This window comes from Triplophysa rosa, linkage group LG2, assembly GCF_024868665.1.
Source record: "Triplophysa rosa linkage group LG2, Trosa_1v2, whole genome shotgun sequence".
NCBI lineage: Eukaryota > Metazoa > Chordata > Actinopteri > Cypriniformes > Nemacheilidae > Triplophysa > Triplophysa rosa.
This window is the reverse complement of record NC_079891.1, coordinates 16236522-16261530: the sequence shown is the minus strand read 5'-3', so window position 1 is coordinate 16261530 and position 25009 is coordinate 16236522. Positions and strand designations below refer to the sequence as shown.

Below are 25009 nucleotides of genomic sequence, written 5' to 3'. Positions count from 1 at the left end.
GACATTACCATAATTTATCTAAGTTGTGAGGTAATAGTCTTTATTGTATGTTTGTCAGAACTTGTCAGTGGGGATGCAAAAAACATCTCAGAATACCCTAATTCAACCTGTACAGGGTTTTTACACCTTTTACAAAGTCAAATTCCAGCACTTTTCCAGTACTTTCAATTTGTGTTTTCATGCTTTTACAGTATACATATTTAATCACAAAAAGTGATGATATTGTGCTAAAAAAGATCCTAAAATGACATTCCCAACTTAAATTGTTGACTGTCTGGCCTACATTTTACATGCCTCCCAAAAATCCCAATCATTTGCAAGAGCTTGCAGGGCCTGAATTTTATTTTTTAATTTAAGTGTTTTTTGCTAGTTTTAGTCCAACGAAGTTAGGCCTTTAATTTTCATGTCATGTTTAAATAGCAAATGCATTTCCGCCCATTGGCGTGCTGGTCTGAAAACGTGGTGTGTTCAGGTGCATTGTTGGCTTGTTGCTATTTTGAGGCAACTGACTGCACCACTGACCAACTGAAACCTGGTCTAAAGTCAACGGCGCAATATTGTTTTAGTTATTTAAAGACCGCGTTAGTAATATGCACCTATAGGCGGGTGCACAGCGCGCATAAATTCTGCTTATTACACACAGAGGGACGTGCAGCAGCACACAATAATGCCAAATATTACAAACAAATGGATTATAATGTAAAAGATTATTGTGTACATAGGATAAAATCTCAGACTTGTCCTGTGGTCTGCTAGCGCGTATTAACCTTGCGCACAAGCAGACTCGTTTCCTCTCTGGATGTGGATCCGCCATGGCGCGAGTGCAACTGGCTCTTAATGGGAATGGGAGATGATACTCTGATTGCTTTACTGCACGTTATGCCCAAAACACAACCATGACCACCACCACGCGTTTATTGGACTATGGATGCGCAAGCGGTGCGTTTATATCCTTTTACAGATGCGCGACCATTTATAACGGTCGTAAATAACAGATATATGAGTTATTGCATAGTTTTTTTTGATGATTTTGAATGTGTAAAATGTTGACCTGTTGAGATTATACAACAGTAATCAAGTATTTCAGGAGCAGAATGTTTATATAAAGAATATGGAATGCATTTGCCTCACAGAAAGTTTTAAAACATTTTAAAGGATATTTCAATGTAAATTGAATCAATAATAATAATCGCAATTACAATATCACAGGGAATAATACAAACAATAATGATTGCCATAATCGTGCAGCCCTACCATAAGGTATATTAACATTGCAATAAAACGTATTTGTTTATGATAAGAAAGAAAACACTGAAAAGGAACGAATGTGTGTGTTTTCTTCATGTTAAAAATTTATGAGACAGATTACCTGTCGGTGGGTCCTGAACTGAAAACATTTGGAGTCCGTGGCTAGCAAGATATATAAATAATAATAATTACATTTATATAGCGCTTTTCTGGACACTCAAAGTGCTTTTACATGGAAGGAGGAATCTCCTCAACCACCACCAATGTACAGTATGTAGGGGAAACAGATGGAAAAATTAAAATGATTATTTTCACGTTTTATTACGTCGGTCATCTATATTGCCAAATAACGTAGTCTACTTTTTGTAAAAAAAAAAAAAAAAGAACAAATATATAATAATATATTGCCTAATATTATTTGAGACGAGTTTTGCATCATCTATCTGCAATAGACTGAGTGCGCTGAGTGTTTGTTACATGTGACTTATATTTTTAATAGGGATGCTCCGATCAGGATTTTACCGAGTACAGATTTCTTGTCATTGTGATCGGCCGATACCGATCCGGATGCTTCGAGCTTTATATAACTGATATGTAAGCTCTCTGATCACATTCACCTTTTTTCAGATAAATTCATACTATAGATGTTCCCTTCTGTAATATTTTTTGAATTTTGTTATATTTTACAGTAATTATGTAATATATGTTAATGTAATAAAAATATTGTTCAACAGAGAACTAAATAATCACAAGAAAATTATTATACAGTGAACATTTTAATATGCCTTCAAAATTAGACTTATGCAAAACAATATGCATGTCAGGTTACTTAAAGGAGTAGTTCCCTTTCAAAATAAATTTTCATAATTTACTCACCCCCATGTCATCCAAGATGTTTATGTATTTGTTTCTTTAGTAAAAAAGAAAATTAAGGTTTTTGATGAAAACATTCCAGGATTTTTCTCCATATAGTGGACTTCAATGGACTCCAAACGGTTGAAGGTCAAAATGACAGTTTCAGTGCATCTTCAAAGGGCTTTAAACGATACCAGACGATGAATAATGGTCTTACCTAGCGAAACGATCTGTCATTTTCTAAAAAAAATTAAAATGTATATGCTTTATAAACACAAATGCAATTCAACGTTCTGCAATGCACGTTCATGACTTCACGTAATACGTAATTACGTTGAAAACTTGCACGTTCAACTTGTAAACACTGACTCGGTACTTCTGCCTATGTCAAGCGTGACCTTTTCAACGTAATTATGTATTACGTGAAGGCATGAACGTGCATCGCAGAACAGAGCAAGGCGAGCATTTGTGTTTATAAAGCATATGCTTTTTTTTTTTTTTTTAGAAAATGACTGATCGTTTCGCTAGATAAGACCCTTATTCATCGTCTGGTATCGTTTAAAGCCCTTTGAAGCTGCACTGAAACTGTCATTTTGACCTTCAACCGTTTGGAGTCCACTGAAGTCCACTATATGGAGAAAAATCCTGGAATGTATTCATCAAAAACCTAAATTTCTTTTTGACTAAAGAAACAAATACATAAACATCTTGGATGACATGGGGGTGAGTAAACTATCATGAAAATGTATTTTGAAAGTGAACTATTCCTTTAATGAAGCCAAAAATAAACAGAAACAAAATGGACCAGTCTGATGAAACCTACAAGGTTTATTTAAACATTGTCCAATAGTAAACTGTTGTTAAACTCACCACATTTTCGTGCAGCAGGCTGTGTATGTGGCTTTAGACATTTTGATATAACTCCAGGAGAGCTACATTGGTAAAAGATTTACGCCGTGACATTGCGCATCTTGAATCACGATATCAACTAAGACGTTTAAATCCAATGTCTTCTGTGACTGACAGCGGCTGGTTATCAATGCATACAAATTCAATTATCTTCGCGGTTATAGCCTTGGCTTTCTTGCTGTCTGGTGTGTAAAGTTGGTGTTTTTTCAGAGCGTCTGTAATGGATGGCTGAGTGAGAGTCACATTACTAACTGTTGCCTTTACAGTTGCCAGTTTTTCATATTCGGCATACATCTTGCGGTGGCTTGTTCTTAAGGGCCGAATCAGGTTTGTCGTATTTAAAATTTTTCATTATTTCTCAAAACGTCGTAATAGTTCCACACAAGCGATGACATGACTGCAGGGCCAAATCATTTGTTGTCCTCACGCACCGATCGAGTCATAAAATGTGATTATCGATCGATCGGAGCATCCCTAATTTTTAAAGAATAAGGATTTGTATATGCTGTTCGGAAACAGGGCTCAACGAAAAACAGAGAAGGCCAGCGCTGACAGTGGACTTAAAATTCTAAAATGAAGACACACTATTTCACGTGGTTACTTCATTTTGTTCGTGTCTGTAGATTTATTTCATTATTTGACCAAAGATGAAGCAAATACACTTGTGCTGGAATTTCTTGCATTATTAAAGCTACACTTACTGGAATGATTTAAACCATGCGCCATCCCCGCAATCCCGCTGCGAACATTTTATGTGGCTCAAAAACGCTCACTCCCCATGGAGAAAATTTTCCTTTTTGTAGACTTTTTACTCGATAATTTGGTCTTCGTTTTAACCGTAAATTGTATTTTGTTTTCAATCCTCCTTTGTTTTCTGTTCCATATGAAGAATTCATATGGAAACCGTCAGATGACTTTCGTTTGAACAAGCAAATTTTTATCAAGCTCCTCCATTTAACTTCCAGCAACACCAGATATTTCAGACCGGGCAGAGTGTGGTATTTAGTGGGTTTTGAAGCAAAATTATTTGAGTGATGTATACTGTGTGTGGAGAGCATTAACTTAACATCATAATCTCATTTTTGATGGAGGTTGCTTTTAGAGTGTTTTTCATCTGAACTCTTTATATGTAGCCGCCTGCCACGTGCTCGAATCAGAGCGGCAAGCGAAGCTCGAGCAGAATGTTTTTAATGCGAACGGCAAACGCAATACGAACTTTTCAGTTATTTTATCTAAAAAGTTAACTATTGTCACATACTGATTTGATATGAAATTAAGCAATTAAAATTGCAAGCAGTTTCAAGCCCTTTATCCCAAATGCAAGCATTTTTTAAACCTTGAAAACGCTGCATTAAAAATCTATACTTTTTCTGGATTTCCAGCACCCGTTAGAACCCTGCCTGTATCATCAACCTCAAATCACTAAAAAGAATTGATGACATCATTCATGAACATGTTTGCTCTTATGTCACCTGGTTCAGGTGGAGGTGGAGGTGGTTCCTCGGCCACCGCTGATGCAGCCTCATTATTGGCCATGGAGCGAGTGGTGATGCGGCCCTTGCGGCGGCCCTGGCTGTTGGCGGTCTTGCGTCCACGCGGCGTGTTCTGCTCCTTACCCTCCTCCTCCTCTCCCTCACACTTCTCTTTGTCTTTGATGATGTCCCTGTCAAGATAAACATGAAGAACACAAGTCAATACAACATAATCTGTTCAGAGTTTAGGGCAGGCAGAATCCAGACAATGTGAAATTTTCTGGGGCTACATCATATGCAGGGCCTTAACCCTTTGACGCATTAGCTAAACGATGGAGTTTTCATAACAGGGGCGCAACCCAAACGCTTATTCAAAAATGTCAAAAATGTTAAAAAAACGTTTAAACCATGAATAATTACACAACTTCTGAATTCCTAGTAGTTGCGTGACAGATACTGAGCCAGATCATGAGTTAATGAGGTTAAACTTAAGCTTCGCTTGCAATAAAAGTCACCTTACAGAAAACACACAGAAGTTATTGAAAAAGCAAGGGTGATGTAGACCAGAGGACCCTCTTTGCTATAGATCCGATCAAAGACTTTTTACATTTTCAAGTGTAGTTGCAGATCTACAGACTGCTCTTTACTGACTATAAGAGCTGTTAGATCACTGATGGAGCAGTGGCGAGAGAGACATTGTGATTCATTTACATAGTTTTTTATACAGTAGCTACACACCCCACACACACAATCATCTGTTTCAGCACTGATTGAACTGGGTCATCTGACTGGCTTGAGTAAAAAGGTTCTTTCTGATTTGAGGTGCAAAACTTTCCCTTTTCCAAATGATGTAAGACAATAAGCCCGAGCTGACTGAGCAGAGGATGTTCGGGAAGGCCTGAACCCTGCTAGGACCATTTAGAGGCCTGTTAGGCTACTAAATATATAGAACTGAAGTAGTCACGGTAAAGGTCTTCATTTACAAATGGCCATATCAAGCAATTCGGTTGTTAAGTGGTGACGTAAGGAATACCTTTTCGGGTCCAAGCATCTATTCATTTCAAGCGGGGCTACAGCTTAAACAGCTGTTTATGAGCACCATTCACTCATATTGCATATTTAAGCAAAACATGTAAGTAACTCAAAGTATACACTACAGTCACCAGGCTCACGGAATCTCCGACAACAATATTTGAATAAATTATGAAAAATAAATCACTCAGAGTTTTATAGCTCGCCATGAGCGTATATTTGCATGTTTGTTGTTTGCCTATAGCATCTTATTGAGCGTTTGGACCCAGAAACGGTATATGACCTTCCATATATGGTGGTGCGTGATGTCAGGCTTAACAAGCGGATAGGCACATTACAACCGTCACTCTGCTTTAGAGCACTACATTTCATTCAATTTTATAAGCAACATTACATTGGACAAATTTAACAACCAACCATTAATGCCAAATGACCCCTCCTGTTCTCACATCAACATTTGAAAACAGAGACAGAGCTTACTTGGAGTCCTCTTTTTCATCTTTCTCTTCCTCTTCCTTCTTCTCCTCGTCCTCTTTCTTCTCCAATTTCTCTGCTTTTTCTTCCTCGTTCTTGTCGTCTGCCTTGTCTTCCTGTGAGGGTCGCGTTAACTGCTTTAAAGAACAAGAACCACAATAAGAACATTGATTAGGCAGATGACCTTTTCTAAGAGTGTGACCAGGTTCAGGAAAAAACATAGTTAACCTTAAAATGTGTTGCATTTCATCCTTACTATGAGTCAAAGAAATAATTTATGGATTTATATTATGTACCCATTAAAGGGAAAGTTCACCCAAAAATGAATCATTTCTTCACCCTTTATATTTCCAAACTTGTATAAATGTCTTGGTTCTGATAAACACAAAAAAGATATTTGGAAGAATGTCAGTAACCAAACAGATCTCATCCCTCATTTACTGCCATAGTATTTATTTTCCCTACTATGGCAGTAAATGAGGGATCAGATCTGTTTGGTTACTGACATTCTTCCAAATATCTTTGTGTTCATCAGAACAAAGAAATGTATGCATATTTGGAACAACCTGCACTCTTAAAAATAAAGGTGCTTTAAAAGATTTTTTTGATGCCATATAAGAACCTTTTTGTCTAAGAACCTTTAAAATCTGAAAAACCTTTCTGTTTCACAAAAGGTTCTATGTGGCAAAAAACGGTTCTTGAGATTATAAAAACATGAGAAAGAGATGGTTCTTTAAAGAACCTTTAACTAAATGGTTATTGTAGAACCAAAAATGGTTCATCTATGGCATCGCTGTGAAAAACCTTTTCTGTGTGAAGTGTGAATGTGAATAAATGATGACAGAATTTTCATTTTTTGGTGAACTGTCCCTTTAAACATCATAAGGACAACAAATACCAACACACATATACAGGTGCTGGTCATATAATTAGAATATCATCAAAAAGTTGATTTATTTGACTAATTCCATTCAAAAAGTGAAACTTGTATATTATATTCATTCATTACACACAGACTGATATATTTCAAATGTTTATTTCTTTTAATTTGATGATTATAACTGACAACTAATGAAAATCCCAAATTCAGTATCTCAGAAAATTAGAATATTACTTAAGACCAATACAAAGAAAGGATTTTTAGAAATCTTGGCCAACTGAAAAGTATGAACATGAAAAGTATGAGCATGTACAGCACTCAATACTTAGTTGGGGCTCCTTTTGCCTGAATTACTGCAGCAATGCGGCGTGGCATGGAGTCGATCAGTCTGTGGCACTGCTCAGGTGTTATGAGAGCCCAGGTTGCTCTGATAGTGGCCTTCAGCTCTTCTGCATTGTTGGGTCTGGCATATCGCATCTTCCTCTTCACAATACCCCATAGATTTTCTATGGGGTTAAGGTCAGGCGAGTTTGCTGGCCAATTAAGAACAGGGATACCATGGTCCTTAAACCAGGTACTGGTAGCTTTGGCACTGTGTGCAGGTGCCAAGTCCTGTTGGAAAATGAAATCTGCATCTCCATAAAGTTGGTCAGCAGCAGGAAGCATCAGAAGCGTCTCGCCTGGGCTAAAGACAAAAAGGACTGGACTGCTGCTGAGTGGTCCAAAGTTATGTTCTCTGATGAAAGTAAATTTTGCATTTCCTTTGGAAATCAGGGTCCCAGAGTCTGGAGGAAGAGAGGAGAGGCACAGAATCCACGTTGCTTGAGGTCCAGTGTAAAGTTTCCACAGTCAGTGATGGTTTGGGGTGCCATGTCATCTGCTGGTGTTGGTCCACTGTGTTTTCTGAGGTCCAAGGTCAACGCAGCCGTATACCAGGAAGTTTTAGAGCACTTCATGCTTCCTGCTGCTGACCAACTTTATGGAGATGCAGATTTCATTTTCCAACAGGACTTGGCACCTGCACACAGTGCCAAAGCTACCAGTACCTGGTTTAAGGACCATGGTATCCCTGTTCTTAATTGGCCAGCAAACTCGCCTGACCTTAACCCCATAGAAAATCTATGGGGTATTGTGAAGAGGAAGATGCGATATGCCAGACCCAACAATGCAGAAGAGCTGAAGGCCACTATCAGAGCAACCTGGCCTCTCATAACACCTGAGCAGTGCCACAGACTGATCGACTCCATGCCACGCCGCATTGCTGCAGTAATTCAGGCAAAAGGAGCCCCAACTAAGTATTGAGTGCTGTACATGCTCATACTTTTCATGTTCATACTTTTCAGTTGGCCAAGATTTCTAAAAATCCTTTCTTTGTATTGGTCTTAAGTAATATTCTAATTTTCTGAGATACTGAATTTGGGATTTTCATTAGTTGTCAGTTATAATCATCAAATTAAAAGAAATAAACATCTGAAATATATCAGTCTGTGTGTAATGAATGAATATAATATACAAGTTTCACTTTTTGAATGGAATTAGTGAAATAAATCAACTTTTTGATGATATTCTAATTATATGACCAGCACCTGTATAAGCAGAGACGAAGCATTTCCCTGACTGCACAACTGAATGATGTACTTGACCGGTTAAGTTACTTATTTTTTGGCACCTCTCATTTCTACAAATAAATTAGGAGAGAAAGATGATCATTTGTCTGTGTGCAGAAGATCATGATTAAATAAGACAATCACGGAGAAAAACAGGTAGGAGATTGGCAAGAGCCAAAATCCACATGCACAGCCTTATGAAAATAAAGACTTACAATAAGAATTGTGTGTAAAACACGTTCTGTTGACAACAAATCTGTTTTTGTGCACATGTAGGCTCTGAGATATCTTTAGCTTGGAAATACTGCTAGGGACCCAGGAGCTTTTTAAATTTCAACATCTGTCAATGTGACAGGCACCACAGAATGGATCTAGCTTCAGTTTTTAGCCAGATAGCACTGAAACACAGTCCAACTTATTCTTGCTCTGCTCTGCTCTGGACGGGATCAGACAGAATTCCAGTCTGGTTATTCTGTCATTATCTATTACTATCTTATTTTTCCCATGCACTCTAACAATCCACTCAGGTCAACTTTTCTAATAATGCCAGTGAACATCTGTGTGATTTTTCAGTTTCTCAAACAATCGGAACCATTCCACATGCAGACAACAAGAATCGAAACACTAATAGGGTGACTACACAATGCAAAACTGACTCCATAGTTAGGTAAGCTTTTTGTGCTTACATGCACTTTTTTTATGTGGACGATTTTTATAAAGGATAAATTTACATGACTGACAGCACATACAAGCATACATTAATGTTAGGAATTCATGAGTAAACAGAAGTTTAAAAAGAGTAATAATGAGAGATTTAAGTCAGAGTTGCTTAATTCTAAAGGCAGTATAAACATAATTTCTTACATGGAAGCACTCTGTGTTTAATAAGCATGCAGAAACACAGACACATGACACACATTTGAGCAGTAAAAAACGTGAATCGGACTTGATCCTGCATCTGATACAATACAAATGCAATCTGCAGGTGCAGATCGCTGTCGTCATAACACAGCACCACTTGGGACTTACTTGGAAAATAAAATCTAGGAAAACCAGATGCCAGCACAGTCAATACAGAAACAGTGAGAAACATTCAAATTGAATGGTGTAAGCAAATGGACTTGAAAGTCAACTTGTACAATTCCTGTTGTATTGAATAATATATCATTAATATCTACAGTATAACTTTAATATATATCAGGGCTCCAGACTGCGACTAAAACGGTCGCATTTGTGACTAAAAATATTAATTTGCGAGTGATAATTTTGCAGAGATCGTAGATCGATTGTTTCCAATGGAAGCGCCGCACATAAAAAAAAATCCAGTGTGCCGAATGCCAACGGGAGAGAGAGCGGGGGAGAGCTGTGCAGGTAAACCTCACTTCCCAACCACAAGCGGTGCGCGAACGCGGACGGACTCTACTTCGGCCTAAAAGCCAGAAGTATGGTCCGGCCATCCGCAGCCGCCCACATGACGTAAATTTCGTCATTAGGAGAGCCGCGGACGTGATGCGTACAACAGCGCATGCACAAGAAAACTAGGGGTCAATACCGAGGGGCAACCTTCCAATCTCTCTCGTGAAGCCAACACGGAAGTGACTTTAATTGCCATTTATCGACTTGCCGCTAGAGACTGGCTCCAAAAGAGAGCAGAATCTCATTGAGCTCCATGTTAAAATGGGCAACTTTACAGCAGAAAAAAACACGTTCACAGCCTGGTACAAAAAAATATTTTGGTCTAGATATTTAATTTTACCCTTCATGACAACTGTGAGGAGGGTGAACTCACCCGTTTAACTTATATTAAGCCTTAAAATTCTGCAAATTAGAGTGACAACCCAGCTAACAATTTTTGGTTCCCAGAACGTTCCCCTAACGTTAGTTTTCGGTTCCCAGAATGTTATTGGAACCATGAAACTAACGTTTTATTTTCGTAAAGATAACCAAAAACAAATTTTAAAAAAACTTTCTGGGAACCAGACACTAACGTTAGGGGAACGTTCCCAGAACGTTAGCCTAAAATATTTTTCTTGGGTCCGTTTGGCCTCACTACACGTCAGTAATGAATACTTCCATGCTGTGTTTTTATCCATCGCTAGTCTAATCTAATTAAAATAAGTAAAATACATCATCCCACACAATATGGAGCATGAAATCAATGCATTAGATTATTCTTTTAGCCTAATAATTCCTTTTTCATTACTGAAGTAGCCTAATTTTCAATTTAAACAGCACAGAAATGATATATCATTTCTAATAAAACCACACTGTGGGTAGGCCTACCTCAACATCAGACATTATAGATATTGAAATAAAATAACCAATGACTTCAACACAGTATTTAAAGCAGATTTTTACTGACAGAAGAATAAACATTTAATTATCTTCAGGCTAACAATATTCTTGTCTCACCACAGAAGTATTAGTGCGGCTCCGTCTTTAGATATAACAATCAAAAGCCCTGAGGTTCAGTCCTTACATCATGGTCTGTTGATTTAGATGTGTCAAATCAATCGAAAACCACGAAAATATAACTTTACTCTCAAATCTGTACGTTTTTAAATAAAAAATTAAAATAAATAAACTGCTAAACGAATGTGTTCGTGGGTGAGGTAAAACGAAATGACCGTTCATTTTTAAATGACGGGAGTGCAGAGCGGGAGTGCAGAGCGGAGAATGCACGTGCTCGAGGGCACACACATACAGTAACAGACAACCACGCTAAAGAAATACACATGGATATACTGTATATGATTGTGTTTTCATTAAGCTTAACTAGTTTATTATTTTCAGCCATTAAAGGGCACATTTAATAATTTAATTTGGTCAGTATAACATGTGTTAATGTGATCTCATAATTTCTGTATTGCACATGTCACTGACGATTACCAGTTTTGACTATTTTTACCTTTAAAAAAGAACCAAAAAAAACCCATCAGGGAATGTTAGTTTCTGGTTATTTTCTGGTTGCAAAATAATAACCAAAAAAGAATCATCAGGTAACGATATTTTCTGGTTTAAAAAAAATAACAACCAATAAATAACCATCAGCGAACGTTACTTTCTGGTTATTTTCTGGTTTTAAAAAAATAACCAATAAATAACCATCAGGGAACGTTATATTCTGGTTGCAAAAAAATAAAACCTGAAAAGAACGTTCTTAGAACGTTATTTATTGGTTCTCAAAAAAAGAACCAAAAGGGAACCAAAAACTAACGTTAGGGGAACGTTCTGTGTTTGCTGGGAAGTGGTTTCAGCAAACCAGGCACCTCAGCTCTAACCACGACCCGCGTTTTGCCCATTTTCGATTATCCGGGAGTGACGCGCGATGCCAAGATGGCGACGAGTGCCTCCATCTACTTTAGGCTTCATTTTTACTCTTCACAAACCTACGGGTGACATCACGGACACTACGTCCATATTTTATAGTCTATGGTCAATACACACGCACGCACACAGAGAGAGAAAGTGTGCAGTATGCCATTGTCATAGAAGAATGATACAAAACCAACACGCTGAAACCAAGAACAGTAGGTTAAGAAGCATATCCATCTCCATACTGTTTGGTTGTTGTTCTTGTTGTCTTGCTGTTTGCTCGGATTGTTCGCAATGGCGAATGACTTCCTCTCCTCTATCATTAATTTGCAGTGGGCCCGACAGCGACGATATAATATATTCATATGGTCTTGACGTGCACCTTTTCTGTTGGTTCAAATGAATTCAGAGTACAAATTTGGTCTGGTGTCGTCTTAGCATCAATCAATAACAAAGCTTCTCTGCCTCTTTTTAAATAAGCAGAACCAAATCTGCTATCAACTGCATCAAAATAGACAGGCAGCATTTTAAGGCTATTTGAACATATTTACACACAATTATATTTGTTGACAAAGTATATAATAGTATTTTGATACGATTCCACAGAATTCTGCAGATTTATCCCAAATTTTAGTGCAGAATTTTCTGCAGATTTATCCCAAATTTTAGTGCAGAATTAACATGAAGTCTACAGATTCCGTATGGCCTTGCTTATGAGGAAAAACAACCGAGCAAAACCTATGAGAGGGACGATGTACATACAAAGCAAAGTTAGGGTACAATTTATGTCAGGTTTAATTTTTGATAGGAAATATGCTATATAATTCAGATTTTTGCCAGCGATTTTGGAAATATCTACCTGTTGTCTTGCTATGACGTAAATAGCTGTCCGAAAGGCCGCCGAGTGGCACAACTTTCACTAAAAGGACTTTGGCACATTGCTGTACATGCTCTCTCTGCATGTGCTGGGTTAGCAACGCGAACATGCTGCTTTCATATGCAGTGTAAAACAGATGAAAAACATTCTTGAGACAAACATGGACAGAGCCAGTCCGTACTAAAACAGTACTAAAACGCACAGAAATTATTTAAAGGCAAAACCAAAAAAAAAACGCAATATGCACCGGGGAGGTCATACCGAACGGTTCAATATTATATTGAGAATTATGGCATCCCTAACATTTAGTGTACCGATCTTGTGCATCATGGGCGATTCCAGTGAACCAACATTACAGTAGTGGGTAGTCTGCTTTAGACTAATATTAGACTACGTGCAGGGCAGCAGTCAATAAAGATGTTTTTTCTCCTGTTTGGAGAGGGAGAAAGAGGGCTAATGGCCTGAGGTTCTTTATCATGGCTGCTGCAGCGGACAGAGTGACCAAAACCCCACCCTCCTTTCTCTTTCTTGGTCTGTTCCACGAAAGAGAAGCAAAGCATTGGAACAAGCCAAACTCAGCCAACAAAAACAAGCCGTGCAGTTGCCAGATGGGACAAAAAAGAAATCAGAACCTCTGCCACAGAGACGTGGAGTACAAATAAAGTGAGGAAAGGAAGGGAAGCAGAGATAATTCAGGCCAAACCAAAATATATTATGCTATTAAAAATGGACAAAAAGGGACCCATGGAGTGAAGTAAGGATCAATGATTAAAGGACAGCATGAGGAATGTGCTCTCATGCCTTTAAACCACAACGATGCATCATAATAAATATCTCTTTCTGCTGCGTTTAGAGCTCTGCTTTCAGTTCAATTTATGGTCCGTCTGAAGAAGCTTTACAAAAAACTCTTAAAAAGCTCATTTCAGGTTTAATCTTTTATTAGAGAGCTTATACTGCAATGCAGTTCTAATTTACTTATAATCTATGATCCTTCAGGTTTGTGTGACAGTTGAATTTATGATTCATAACAAATGTGAGCCATAAGATGTCTATCTCCGCCAGTTATTGAATCTTGAATTATTTTGCCATATATTATATTATAATGTATGCCTAGGTTATGAGTAACACCGTGTCTACACCAGACGCAACACGACACATGGCTTGTTCTAATGGGATTGTTGCATGGCGCCGCATCCAGTGTGGACAAAATTTTATTTTATAATGGGTTCAAATGCGTTCTATTGTCTTTTGTCGCGCTGCGCCGCGTCCGGTGTAGACACGGTGAAAGTTTACACAAGCGGGGTAAAGATGTTCTGGTCTTTTTACTTTCTCTACAAGAACTCGATCCACAAAAAGCAATAGTTTCAGGCAGCAAGTATTTGAAATACAATATGGTTTTCAATTCCAAATATGTTTAATGATAGAAATTAAAGTTCACATGCCAAAATTGATAGGGAGAATTTTTTGAATGAAAATGAATTGTAAACCAGACTATTGGCTGAACAATGTGTGCAATACAAACCAAAGAGCCCATTTAGTTAATCACAGATAAATACACAAATTTATTTTCACAGCCAGCACAGCCAAATAAAACTTAGAATGTGTATGATTGTAAGATAATCATACAAGTTTCAGTCATCTAAGCTGGAAAGGCTCTGTAAAAAAAAGCCAGAGCAACTGTAGGCATCTAAACATGCTTTTTTAAGATATACTAGGGGTCAGTGGGTGTAAGAATATCCCTGAAGAATTGAGAGGGTCAGATGGCTGCTATACTGTAAACTAGGGGTGGGCATTTTCCAATAATTTCATATTCGAATATTTGAGCTCATAAAAAACGTATATCAATAAAAATTCAAGTTAATTTTTTAAAGAGTCAATTAAAATTAAGTTAATAAAGATGCCATTTTTACGTTTTTATTTAGTCACAATTTCCCATCGAGCTTATAATTATCTTTAAATATTCATAATGTACTAATATTATATGCTGTTTATAGGTTTTTTTAATGTTGAAACGACATCTGAGCGGAGCGAAATCATACAAAAACAGAACATACAAAACAAAACGAACAAAACGCAATGACAGTCTGTGATAAATGGTTATCTTGTTTATTTTGTTTTACATGCTCTTGATAAGAAAAACAAGCATAGGCCTATTTTACTCTGGCGAAAGTGCTGATCACCACCGCATATAAATGTTGTTCTCTTTGTTGTTTCATGGTCAGTGTCTGTCTTGTTTAGCTTTGCAATGCATTTGCATCAATAAATAAGATCAACTAAAGAACCCAAGGAATTACAGCGCATAAAAAAAACATCCGTGCAAATTTATTTACAGGCTGTAACTTGAAGTCGATGACTATTTTAACTTCTTAGAAGAAAAATACAGGCTTTTAGGTATGGAAAAAGGTGTCAGTCTTATGCTAACGCCAAATTCATTAACATGTTTTTGAGAGAGCGCGAGCGTTTTTTACAAGTACTAACGTGTGTGCGACCTGCCAATATGGATTTTTTTCTAGTTGTTATATCTCATGTTAAAAGACTAGTAGATCGCGAGCCCACCAGTGTAGGCCTATGTGTGTAAGAAGGGGAGAGTCTAGAGCTGCGCGGCTGGGTGACTGATGTTTCTCGCTGTCGTCACGTCGGTCACAGCTCAGCTAATCATTGACAAGTTTACATACACAACGTGAGCACATTACTACGATTCGCTGTTTGCTGTGACAGATTTTTTTTAGCCTGAGGACAAACGATTTGATATTTGAGATGTTTAAAACGAAACTAACCGTGGAGGAGTTCAGAATACGTCATTTATCTGTTGATTATTTGAGACAGCGCTGAATCATTTCCAATCCGTTCACAACAAGAATGAACGACAGGCGAATGCTCTTGTCAAGTTTATGTAAAGTTATCTTTACATTGTGTTGTGAACAAAATACACAATCAAATAATCATAAGAACGTATTAAGACGAGCCCTTTTGTTTTTCTTTAACACTATAAACAATAAAATATATACTTTTTCATACAAAATGAAATGCACATTTTCTGTTGGTTCAAATGAATTCAGTAGTAATTTGGTCTGGTGTATTCAGAGTTTAAACCATCTCTTTACTTGGCACTTAAAGCTTCTCTGTAGGCTCTGCCTCTTTTTAAATGATGAGCAGAACTGCAGTTAAATGCATACACAGGTAGTATTTTAAAACTATTTTAACACATTTACACATTTACATTTCTGTACAAATGTAAACGCATTTAAAACTGTTCCACAGAATTCTGCAGATTTTTCAAAATTTTAGCACAGAATTAACAAAAAAGTCTGCCGATTCCGTACGACCCTGGTATTGAGTGATGTCATATCCCTCTGAAATGAAAATAAAACTGCACATTGTAATTTCTGTGAGTTAAGTCTACACTGCGTTCCAAATTATTATGCAAATGATATCTTTCTCTGGTTTTCCTAATTTGTCGATGCAAATGACAGTCAGTATAATTTTCAAGTAATCAACAGTTAGGGTACATTTGGAATTTTATTGAACAAACCTCCCACTGACAACAGTATTTATTTAAAAAATGAAAAACTCAAAATGCACTGTTCCAAATTATTATGCACAACAGAGTTTGAAAACATTTCATAGGTTGTAAAAAACTGAAAATGGTCATTTGTTGAATTTGCAGCATTAGGAGGTCATATTTACTGAAATCAAAAGCTATTTCAATCAAAAACATCCTAACAGGGCAAGTTACATGTTAACATAGGACCCCTTCTTTGATATCACCTTCACAATTCTTGCATCCATTGAACTTGTGAGTTTTTGGATAGTTTCTGATTGAATTTCTTTGCAGGATGTCAGAATAGCCTCCCAGAGCTGCTGTTTTGATGCTAACTGCCTCCCACCATCATAGATCTTTCGCTTGAGGATGCTCCAAAGGTTCTCAATAGGGTTGAGGTCAGGGGAGGATGGTGGCCACACCATGAGTTTCTCTCCTTTTATGCCCATAGCAGCCAATGACACAGAGGTATTCTTTGCAGCATGAGATGGTGCATTGTCATGCATGAAGATGATTTTGCTACGGAAGGCATGGTTCTTCTTTTTGTACCATGGAAGAAAGTGCTCAGTCAGAAACTCTACATACCTTGCAGAGTTCATTTTCACACCTTCAGGGACCCTAAAGGGGCCCACCAGCTGTCTCCCCATGATTCCAGCCCAAAACATGACTCCGCCACCTCCTTGCTGACATCGCAGCCTTGTTGGGACATGGTGGCCATCCACCAACCATCCACTACTCCATCCATCTGGACCATCCAGGGTTGCACGGCACTCATCAGTAAACAAGACTGTTTGAAAATTAGTCTTCATGTATGTGTGGGCCCACTGCAACCGTTTCTGCTTGTGAGCATTGGTTAGGGGTGGCCGAATAGTAGGTTTATGCACAACTGCAAGCATCTGGAGGATCCTACACCTTGAGGTTTTCGGGACTCCCGAGGCACCAGCAGCTTCAAATACCTGTTTGCTGCTTTGCAATGGCATTTTTGCAGCTGCTCTCTTAATCCGATGAATTTGTCTGGAAGAAACCTTCCTCATTCTGCCTTTATCTGCACGAACCCTTCTGTGCTCTGAATCAGCCACAAATCTCTTCACAGTACGATGATCTCGCTTAAGTTTTCGTGAAATATCTAATGTTTTCATACCTTGTCCAAGACATTGCACTATTTGACGCTTTTCGGCAGCAGACAGATCCTTTTTCTTTCCCATATTGCTTGAAACCTGTGGCCTGCTTAATAATGTGGAACGTCCTTCTTAAGTAGTTTTCCTTTAATTGGGCTCACCTGGCAAACTACTTATCACAGGTGTCTGAGATTGATTTCAGTGATCCAAAGAGCACTGAGACACAATACCATCCATAAGTTTAATTGAACAATATAAAATTAAATGTTTACGACACTTAAATCCAATTTGCATAATAATTTGGAACGCAGTGTATGTATTATCAAATTCTTTGTCAGTATTACAGTTATTTTGGGGAAAAAGGTCAATAATTGCATTGCAGACTGATTTAAGGTGTGCCCCTAAATGTTCTGCTTGCGCTCCTAAAAATTTCTGTCAGGGGCTACAGTGCTCCTAGTAAAAAAAGTTAGTCTGGAGACCTGGAATATGAATTTACAAAGAACAACCGCTCCGAACAAGTTATGGTAATAAATGAATTATTGTTAACCAATTAATATGAAGTTGGTATTTTTATACCTAATTTATGTAATGTTAACGAATTCTGTGGCTCACCAGTTTTAATATGGTGATGTGAGCCGAGCATAACACGCGATCTGGGCAGCTGGCCGCCTTGTGTAAACTTAAAGTATTTAAACGCAGTTTTTTATTCTCAAGAAAAATAAGAAATAAAAAAAATTCGAACATTCGAGCACATCCCTACTGTAAACATAGTGGGAAGGTGTTCAAAAATGTAAAAGAATGCTGTAAGCTTATTTTTGGCAGCCGCTAAGCAAAAATGTAGGCTGTCGAATCACATGTAATAATATTTCATGCTATGTTTCACCCAAGATGACAGTTTCCTCATCTCGTGTTCTGCTTTATACGGAAAGCACTAAGTATGGTTCCTAACTTAACTGCACCACAAAACCTGGATGACCCATTTTGAATTATAAAGAAGAATTTTCTAGTTTCTTTACGTGAAGTCAACCCTCTCAAAAATTTGAAGCTCTAAATACAGACTAGAACAATACATTGTAGCTTTTACAAACATACAGCTTTTATTTCTATGCATTTAGAACCCCTATGAAATATCATGGTTTTGTGGTACCATGGAATTTTGGTATAGCGATGACGACGTCTTCCATGACAGCTGGTATAGTTTCTGTCTATTTATGCCAGCTTTTTAATATTTAAAGTAGTCTGTGGTTTTATAGCACCTAGTTACATTAACATAATGTAATGTCATCAACGTTGTTTCCCATAAATCGCAATCATTAACATCATGAAGCATTTTCAAAATGCAAAAAGAATACATGTCATTGTTATCCTAAACACATGAATCCCTGGCTCTGGTAAAAGTGTATCATGACTAGAGAAAAGGGAGACCAGAATTAAATATTAAACTACTGTAAACATTCTGAAATATTGCCTTAACTTCACAGTGTACCTCTGTACATGTTTCACAGGGGCCACATGCTGTACACTGCAAGTTTTGGAAGTAAAAACTGAATTTAAAGTGAATCCTTTAAATTTACATTCCATGTGTGAAAGGAATACAGTAGAAGACTTATGACAACAGAAGTGCGTTGAAACAGGTGATCATGTTATTTCTTTATCCTTCATATAAAATGACTCAATATTATATACAGAGAGACCGAGGTAATGTTACTGGTTTTCTTTTTTTTTAACAACCATATACAGTATAATAAAAAAAATTGTATTGTGGGAACTTTTTACTCACTTATTTGTAGCGCACCTGTCATGCAAACCTCATGTGGCAGACAGACCCAGTCACTGCCGTCACACAAAAATCTATTCTGTGAACTCCACATGTCTACTGCAGCATTCTGCAGTCAAATGTTGTTGTGAAATGTCAATATATTAACTCAGCCACAAATCTCTTTCTTTAAAAATGAACTTAACTGTCTACTTAAATTTGTCATGCCCCTTAACATACCCATCATAGAGCCCTGTAGCCTCCACAATCAATCACAACCGACTCCTAAAACAACACTAAAAACCACTCGGCAAAAGGCATTGCATACAGTACCTTCATCTATGTTTATCTGCCCGTTAAAAATCTCCCATTCATCCCATGGTATATCCCAGAATGCTATGCAGCAGAGGCCAGAGTAAATGACATGAACCGGCTGAGCAAGAGAGCCAGGCTGCCGGATCAAATCTTCAGCGGCCGGGCTGCGGGGATCCAGCTCGGCAGATCAATTGCGGATATTCCAAGAAAGCATGCCACAGGGCTGTTTGAGCTGGCTAAAGCAGCAGTGGCATCTCTATCTAACGTGCACACACACAGACAAAAATGTGTGTGTGTGTTAGCTAATCTGTGTGACGGGGTCAGTCCAGGTAGTCCCTGTAGAGTGAAGGGGAGAGGAGACTGACCGATCTTAACCCGGTCTAGTCAGGATTTTGATTGGCACAGCAGGCTGCTCCACAACTTTCTCACTGGTGTCAGTACAAACAGGCGCATACCACCGCGTAGCTAAAGAGGGGTGTCTCGAAACTCCCATACACACATTCTCTGGATCTCCCTCTTTCTTTAAAAAGCACAACACGAGCAAGAAAATAAGAAAAAACTACTTTTCCCAGTCCGCACATGCATATTGTTCTGCCTTGTGCTTTCTCTTTTTCTCTGAAACATTCTCTGGGGACTCTGGGAGGAGTAAGCTGAAGCAGACGTTTGTTTGGAACCGTATTCGGATCACCACGTGAGCTGAACTCAACTGACACAAACACTTTTATGGGTCTCTAATGTGGAGCAGGGTCATTCACCCAACCCACACACAAACTCTTAAAAGGCCCTATTCCACACACACGCAATCGAAAACACATGCGACGTTTAAAAGATTAGATAAAAAATGATCCTCTCTTTTTAATCAGTATGTGAACATAGTAATCACAACAGGTGGTAAAGGAAACTATGAGTGCTGTAATGCAGATCACCAGGTAGCTGAAGATATACGCTAGCTGATCGGAACGCACATGCAAGCGAAAACAGCTGCACGTATGCCTGCTTGCTAAAACCGCCTGGGGCTACTGCAGGTTGCCGGGCGAAGAAGAGCATGCGTGCGTGTGTGCGCAGCACATCAGATCATCTCATTACTGCAGCTCAACTCCTGACTCGGAGACACATGCTTTCAATGACCCACTGCCCTCCGCTTATGATCTTTATGTCAGCGGTGCTCACAGAACTCCTCTGTTGCTAGCGCTCTTGTCCACCGCTGTTTAGATAGCCTGAAATATAGCTATAATTATTGTTAAGCCCGAACACCAGCTGCTTACACACGCTAAGGAAAGAGGGCTAAATTCAGTTAGACAGGCTAAGTTGCCAATCATGTTATGCGTATGATAAACCGGACACATCACTTGCACTGAGGGAGAGCAGTGTCCATGCTCAGAGAGAGAAGAAACAAATACAATTTTAAGAACAAACTGGACCAAAAATTTAGAAGCAAAACACATGACTGCCAATTATGCATGTTGTCTTAAAGGTGCTGTGTGTAGTTTATTGGAGGATCTATTGACAGAGATGCAGCATAATATTAGGGGTGACCCCGAATAGTCGAAGATTCATGCTTCGATAGGAGGAGCCCGATTCGACTACCAATCTCGCAGTCGAATCTTCGGAGGGGTGTTATGCAATGGGGATCATGCCATTTTGGTTATATGGGGAGTGGCATAGCACAGTGGTTCTCAAACTGGGGGCTGTGGCCCCCTGGGGACCAAGATGGATCCAGGGGGACCACAGATGTTGTGCCATTTTATGAAATATAGAAATTTATCATAGATTTTATGCAATCAAACATCAGAAAAATGACACCACCAACCAAAAGAATTGAGGTTCCAGCATTGTATACCTGAATGTTTTTGGTTTAATTAAAATTCTAAGTTTAAGATTATACGTCTTTATATGGGGGGGCCGCAAAGCGATGCACTTAACACAAAGGGGCCTTACAACGAAAACGTTTGAGAACCCCTGGCGTAGCAGATAGGCACGCACTGCGCCACCAAAAATATTATTTATGATGTAAAGAAATGGGACATTTTTAGGGTTGGGTACAGAAACCCCCGGCGCATATGAGCGCGAGGTCTGGCTATGACCCAGCACGAGGATCGTGTCTTTCCGTGTCTTCTGTGCTGTGAGACCGGTATAGAGAAGCAGCACGTGCCGCACACACCCGCAGATGAATGTACATGAATGTACATAGATGTGTACACCGTTTCCAAACATTTGTCACTTACGGAATATAAGTAACACTTTGTCTGTAAATGCAAGTGGTTCGATACTTAGACTGAACTTTGCGCTGCATGATACAAAAAATAAAGTAATACAACAAAAATCACAGCATATAGCAAGCTCGGCGCAGACTTTCGGAACTTGTCATTCTCTGCACTGAAAGCAAATGTACGCGTGTCAGGAGGACGGAGAAAGAGTGGGCAGGGCAAAAAGTTGAAAGGGACTTTTTGACTGTTTAAATGGTAAGATGCTTAATTACACTCCTTTTACTATTTGTGGCTTGTGTTTTGAATATACAGGTGCTGGTCATATAATTAGAATATCATCATAAAGTCGATATATTTCACTAATTCCATTCAAAAAGTGAAACTTGTATATTATATTCATTCATTACACACAGACTGATATATTTCAAATGTTAATTTCTTTTAATTTGATGATTATAACTACTTTATAGTTAGACCAACTTTATGGAGATGCAGATTTCATTTTCCAACAGGACTTGGCACCTGCACACAGTGCCAAAGCTACCAGTACCTGGTTTAAGGACCATGGTATCCCTGTTCTTAATTGGCCAGCAAACTCGCCTGACCTTAACCCCATAGAAAATGTATGGGGTATTGTGAAGAGGAAGATGCGATATGCCAGACCCAACAATGCAGAAGAGCTGAAGGCCACTATCAGAGCAACCTGGGCTCTCATAACACCTGAGCAGTGCCACAGACTGATCGACTCCATGCCACGCCGCATTGCTGCAGTAATTCAGGCAAAAGGAGCCCCAACTAAGTATTGAGTGCTGTACATGCTCATACTTTTCATGTTCATACTTTTCAGTTGGCCAAGATTTCTAAAAATCCTTTCTTTGTATTGGTCTAAAGTAATATTCTAATTTTCTGAGATACTGAATTTGGGATTTTCATTAGTTGTCAGTTATAATCATCAAATTAAAAGAAATAAACATTTGAAATATATCAGTCTGTGTGTAATGAATGAATATAATATACAAGTTTCACTTTTTGAATGGAATTAGTGAAATAAATCGACTTTTTGATGATATTCTAATTATATGACCAGCACCTGTATATGCTCCCCTGCATTTCAAACATTTTACCTAAACACACTTATTTTGCACATTGCGACTTGAATCTGGCTTATTTCGTTTTTATATTTATTTATTATAAAGGTATATTCTGTTCTAAACAAATTCTGTAAATTAATGTTTGATTGTTTTTTGGTGCATCAATGTTGCGCTGCACTTTGCACTGTACCCTTGTTAACCACCTGGTGTTGTCCCCACATGCGCCCAGGTGCGATTCGACTATCAGTCGACTATAGGCAATACGTGATAATTCTGATTCGACTATGTAAATCCTTAGTCGAGGACACCCCTACCTTACATAATGAAGTTTTATGTTTTTATTACCTTAGAATGAGCAGGTCCCCCTGCAGGGAATTCACCATGTTGTTTCTACAGTAGCCCTAAACGGACAAACTGCTCTACAGAGCGCGTTTCGTAAATATGTTATCTCCTTCAGCAAAGAAGCGAAAACGTGACAACATCTTTTTCCTGTGTCAGCCACCGTAGTGCTTTGAAATAGATGGGAGAGTGAGCTGTTGGTTGCAATTCGCAACCTCGCCGCTAGATGCAGCTAAACTTCATACACTGGACCTTTAAAAACAACACAATATTGCATTAACAATACATTTTACTTAAGTAGTGTGCCATATTTCTGAATGAAAGATTCAATGAGATGATGTAGGGTGGGACTTAATGTAATACCATTGTTAATTGACCACATTAATGTTACTACTGTATTAAATTTTGTAAAGATTTTATTAAGGCTCCATTACTTACAACAATTCTCTAAAGCAGTGCTATATATGTATTTGGCATCTGGTTAACCATTAACCCACCCAAGTTATTAGATTTTGATGGAGAAACATGTATAAAAAGATAAAAATGATCTTGATGTCCAAGCAACAACCATTTGGTCTGAGCCACATTAACATTCCTCCCTCCCAAAACATGGGGTTTGCTCAAGTATGTGTGTGAAAGTGAGAAGCTGTAGCTACTGCACTCAAGCGGCTTTTAGGAGTCTGAAACTCTCAAGTTCCTTTCCTTTCTTTCTGTAGTCCCTGACAGCAGCATGGAGCCTCTCGGCTGTGCCAAACAGATAAAACAGATTCCTGGAAAGCTGCGTAGCTCTCCATAAATCAGAAAGAGCAAAAGAGAAAGAGCCTCTCAAAGCACATATGCATTTTTGTCTGATAACCTATGCATACTCAGTCTCGATTCTTATAAAATGTCTTTAACAGCATGCCAAACACCCGCATAACACACCCCCTTATTAAGAAAAGAAAAAACACAACTTTGCAATCAACGTGATTCGAACACACACCCTGTCCTAAAAAACAACATTCGAAACACAGACAGGGTTTTTCCTGGATAGAGAAATTGGAGGCGGCGTGCATTTAACAGACTGTCATTTGTAACTGCAGTTGCGGCATTACGCCACAGTGGAGGCGCTGTTTCGTTATCAGCACACTGAGGCGCTAAAAAGAGTTGCAGAACAAGAGCTAGCTGTGTTTCAAGGCTGTTTGTTTTGCATCCAAGTACGTTTAATTTCTTGAAATTTCTTAAATTAACATGACATACATTCATTGTAATGTCTTTAGCTGTGCAGTTGGATCGTTGAATCAGCGTGTACTGTACACAGCGAGTTCGCCAGTATGAATGCACATTGCGTTCAAAACGACTCACACACGAATGACTCATTTGAACCAATTCATTTAAACTATTGAACTTTTCAGTCAATGGCAAATATAAGAGATCATTGAATCATTTAAAGTGAACCACAGAGAATGCAAGATGGAGGCCTTTGTGTGTGAACAAGATCAGGATGGCACCACCCCCGCCAGGAAAAACCCTGACAGAGCCATTTGAAAACAGTGTGATGCAGAAAGTGCAATGGTACATACTGGACAACAGGGTCATGAGTCCTAAAACCGAACCTCAAGAGAACCACCTCTGACACAATATGCATTTTACGATGGAGGTAGAATAAAGGTATTTATAAATACCTGATTTCTTCGCCGCCGATTCCCAAAGTTGCGTCGAACAAGTGTTTTATAGTTTTGACTCTTCTTTGTCAAATAATAGTACAGCACACAATCCGACACACACTGCATAGAGAGAGAGAGAGAGAGAACGAGAGAGAGAACGAGAGAGAGAGAGAGAGAGAGAGAGAGAACGAGAGAGAGAGAGAGAGAGAGAACGAGAGAGAGAGAGAACGAGAGAGAAAAACGAGAGAGAGAGAGAGAGAGAGAGAGAGAGAGAGAGAGAGATGAGAGAGAGAGAGAGAGAGAGAGAGAGAGAGAGAGGACGAAGGA

At 38.6% G+C, this 25009-nt stretch overlaps 1 protein-coding gene across 14 annotated transcripts in view; it reads right to left on the bottom strand.

The window, feature by feature from the left end:
• The window catches only part of ncor1 (nuclear receptor corepressor 1), a 105484-nt gene that overhangs the window by 53331 nt on the left and 27144 nt on the right, over positions 1-25009 (bottom strand). For all 14 annotated transcript variants that reach the window (XM_057357065.1, XM_057357091.1, XM_057357082.1 and 11 more), the window contains exons 14-16: positions 24701-24802; positions 5997-6127; positions 4485-4675 (exon numbers count right to left, since the gene is read on the bottom strand). In XM_057357065.1, coding sequence (XP_057213048.1) covers positions 4485-4675; positions 5997-6127; positions 24701-24802 — 424 coding nt within the window. The remainder of the gene's footprint in view (positions 1-4484; positions 4676-5996; positions 6128-24700; positions 24803-25009) is intronic.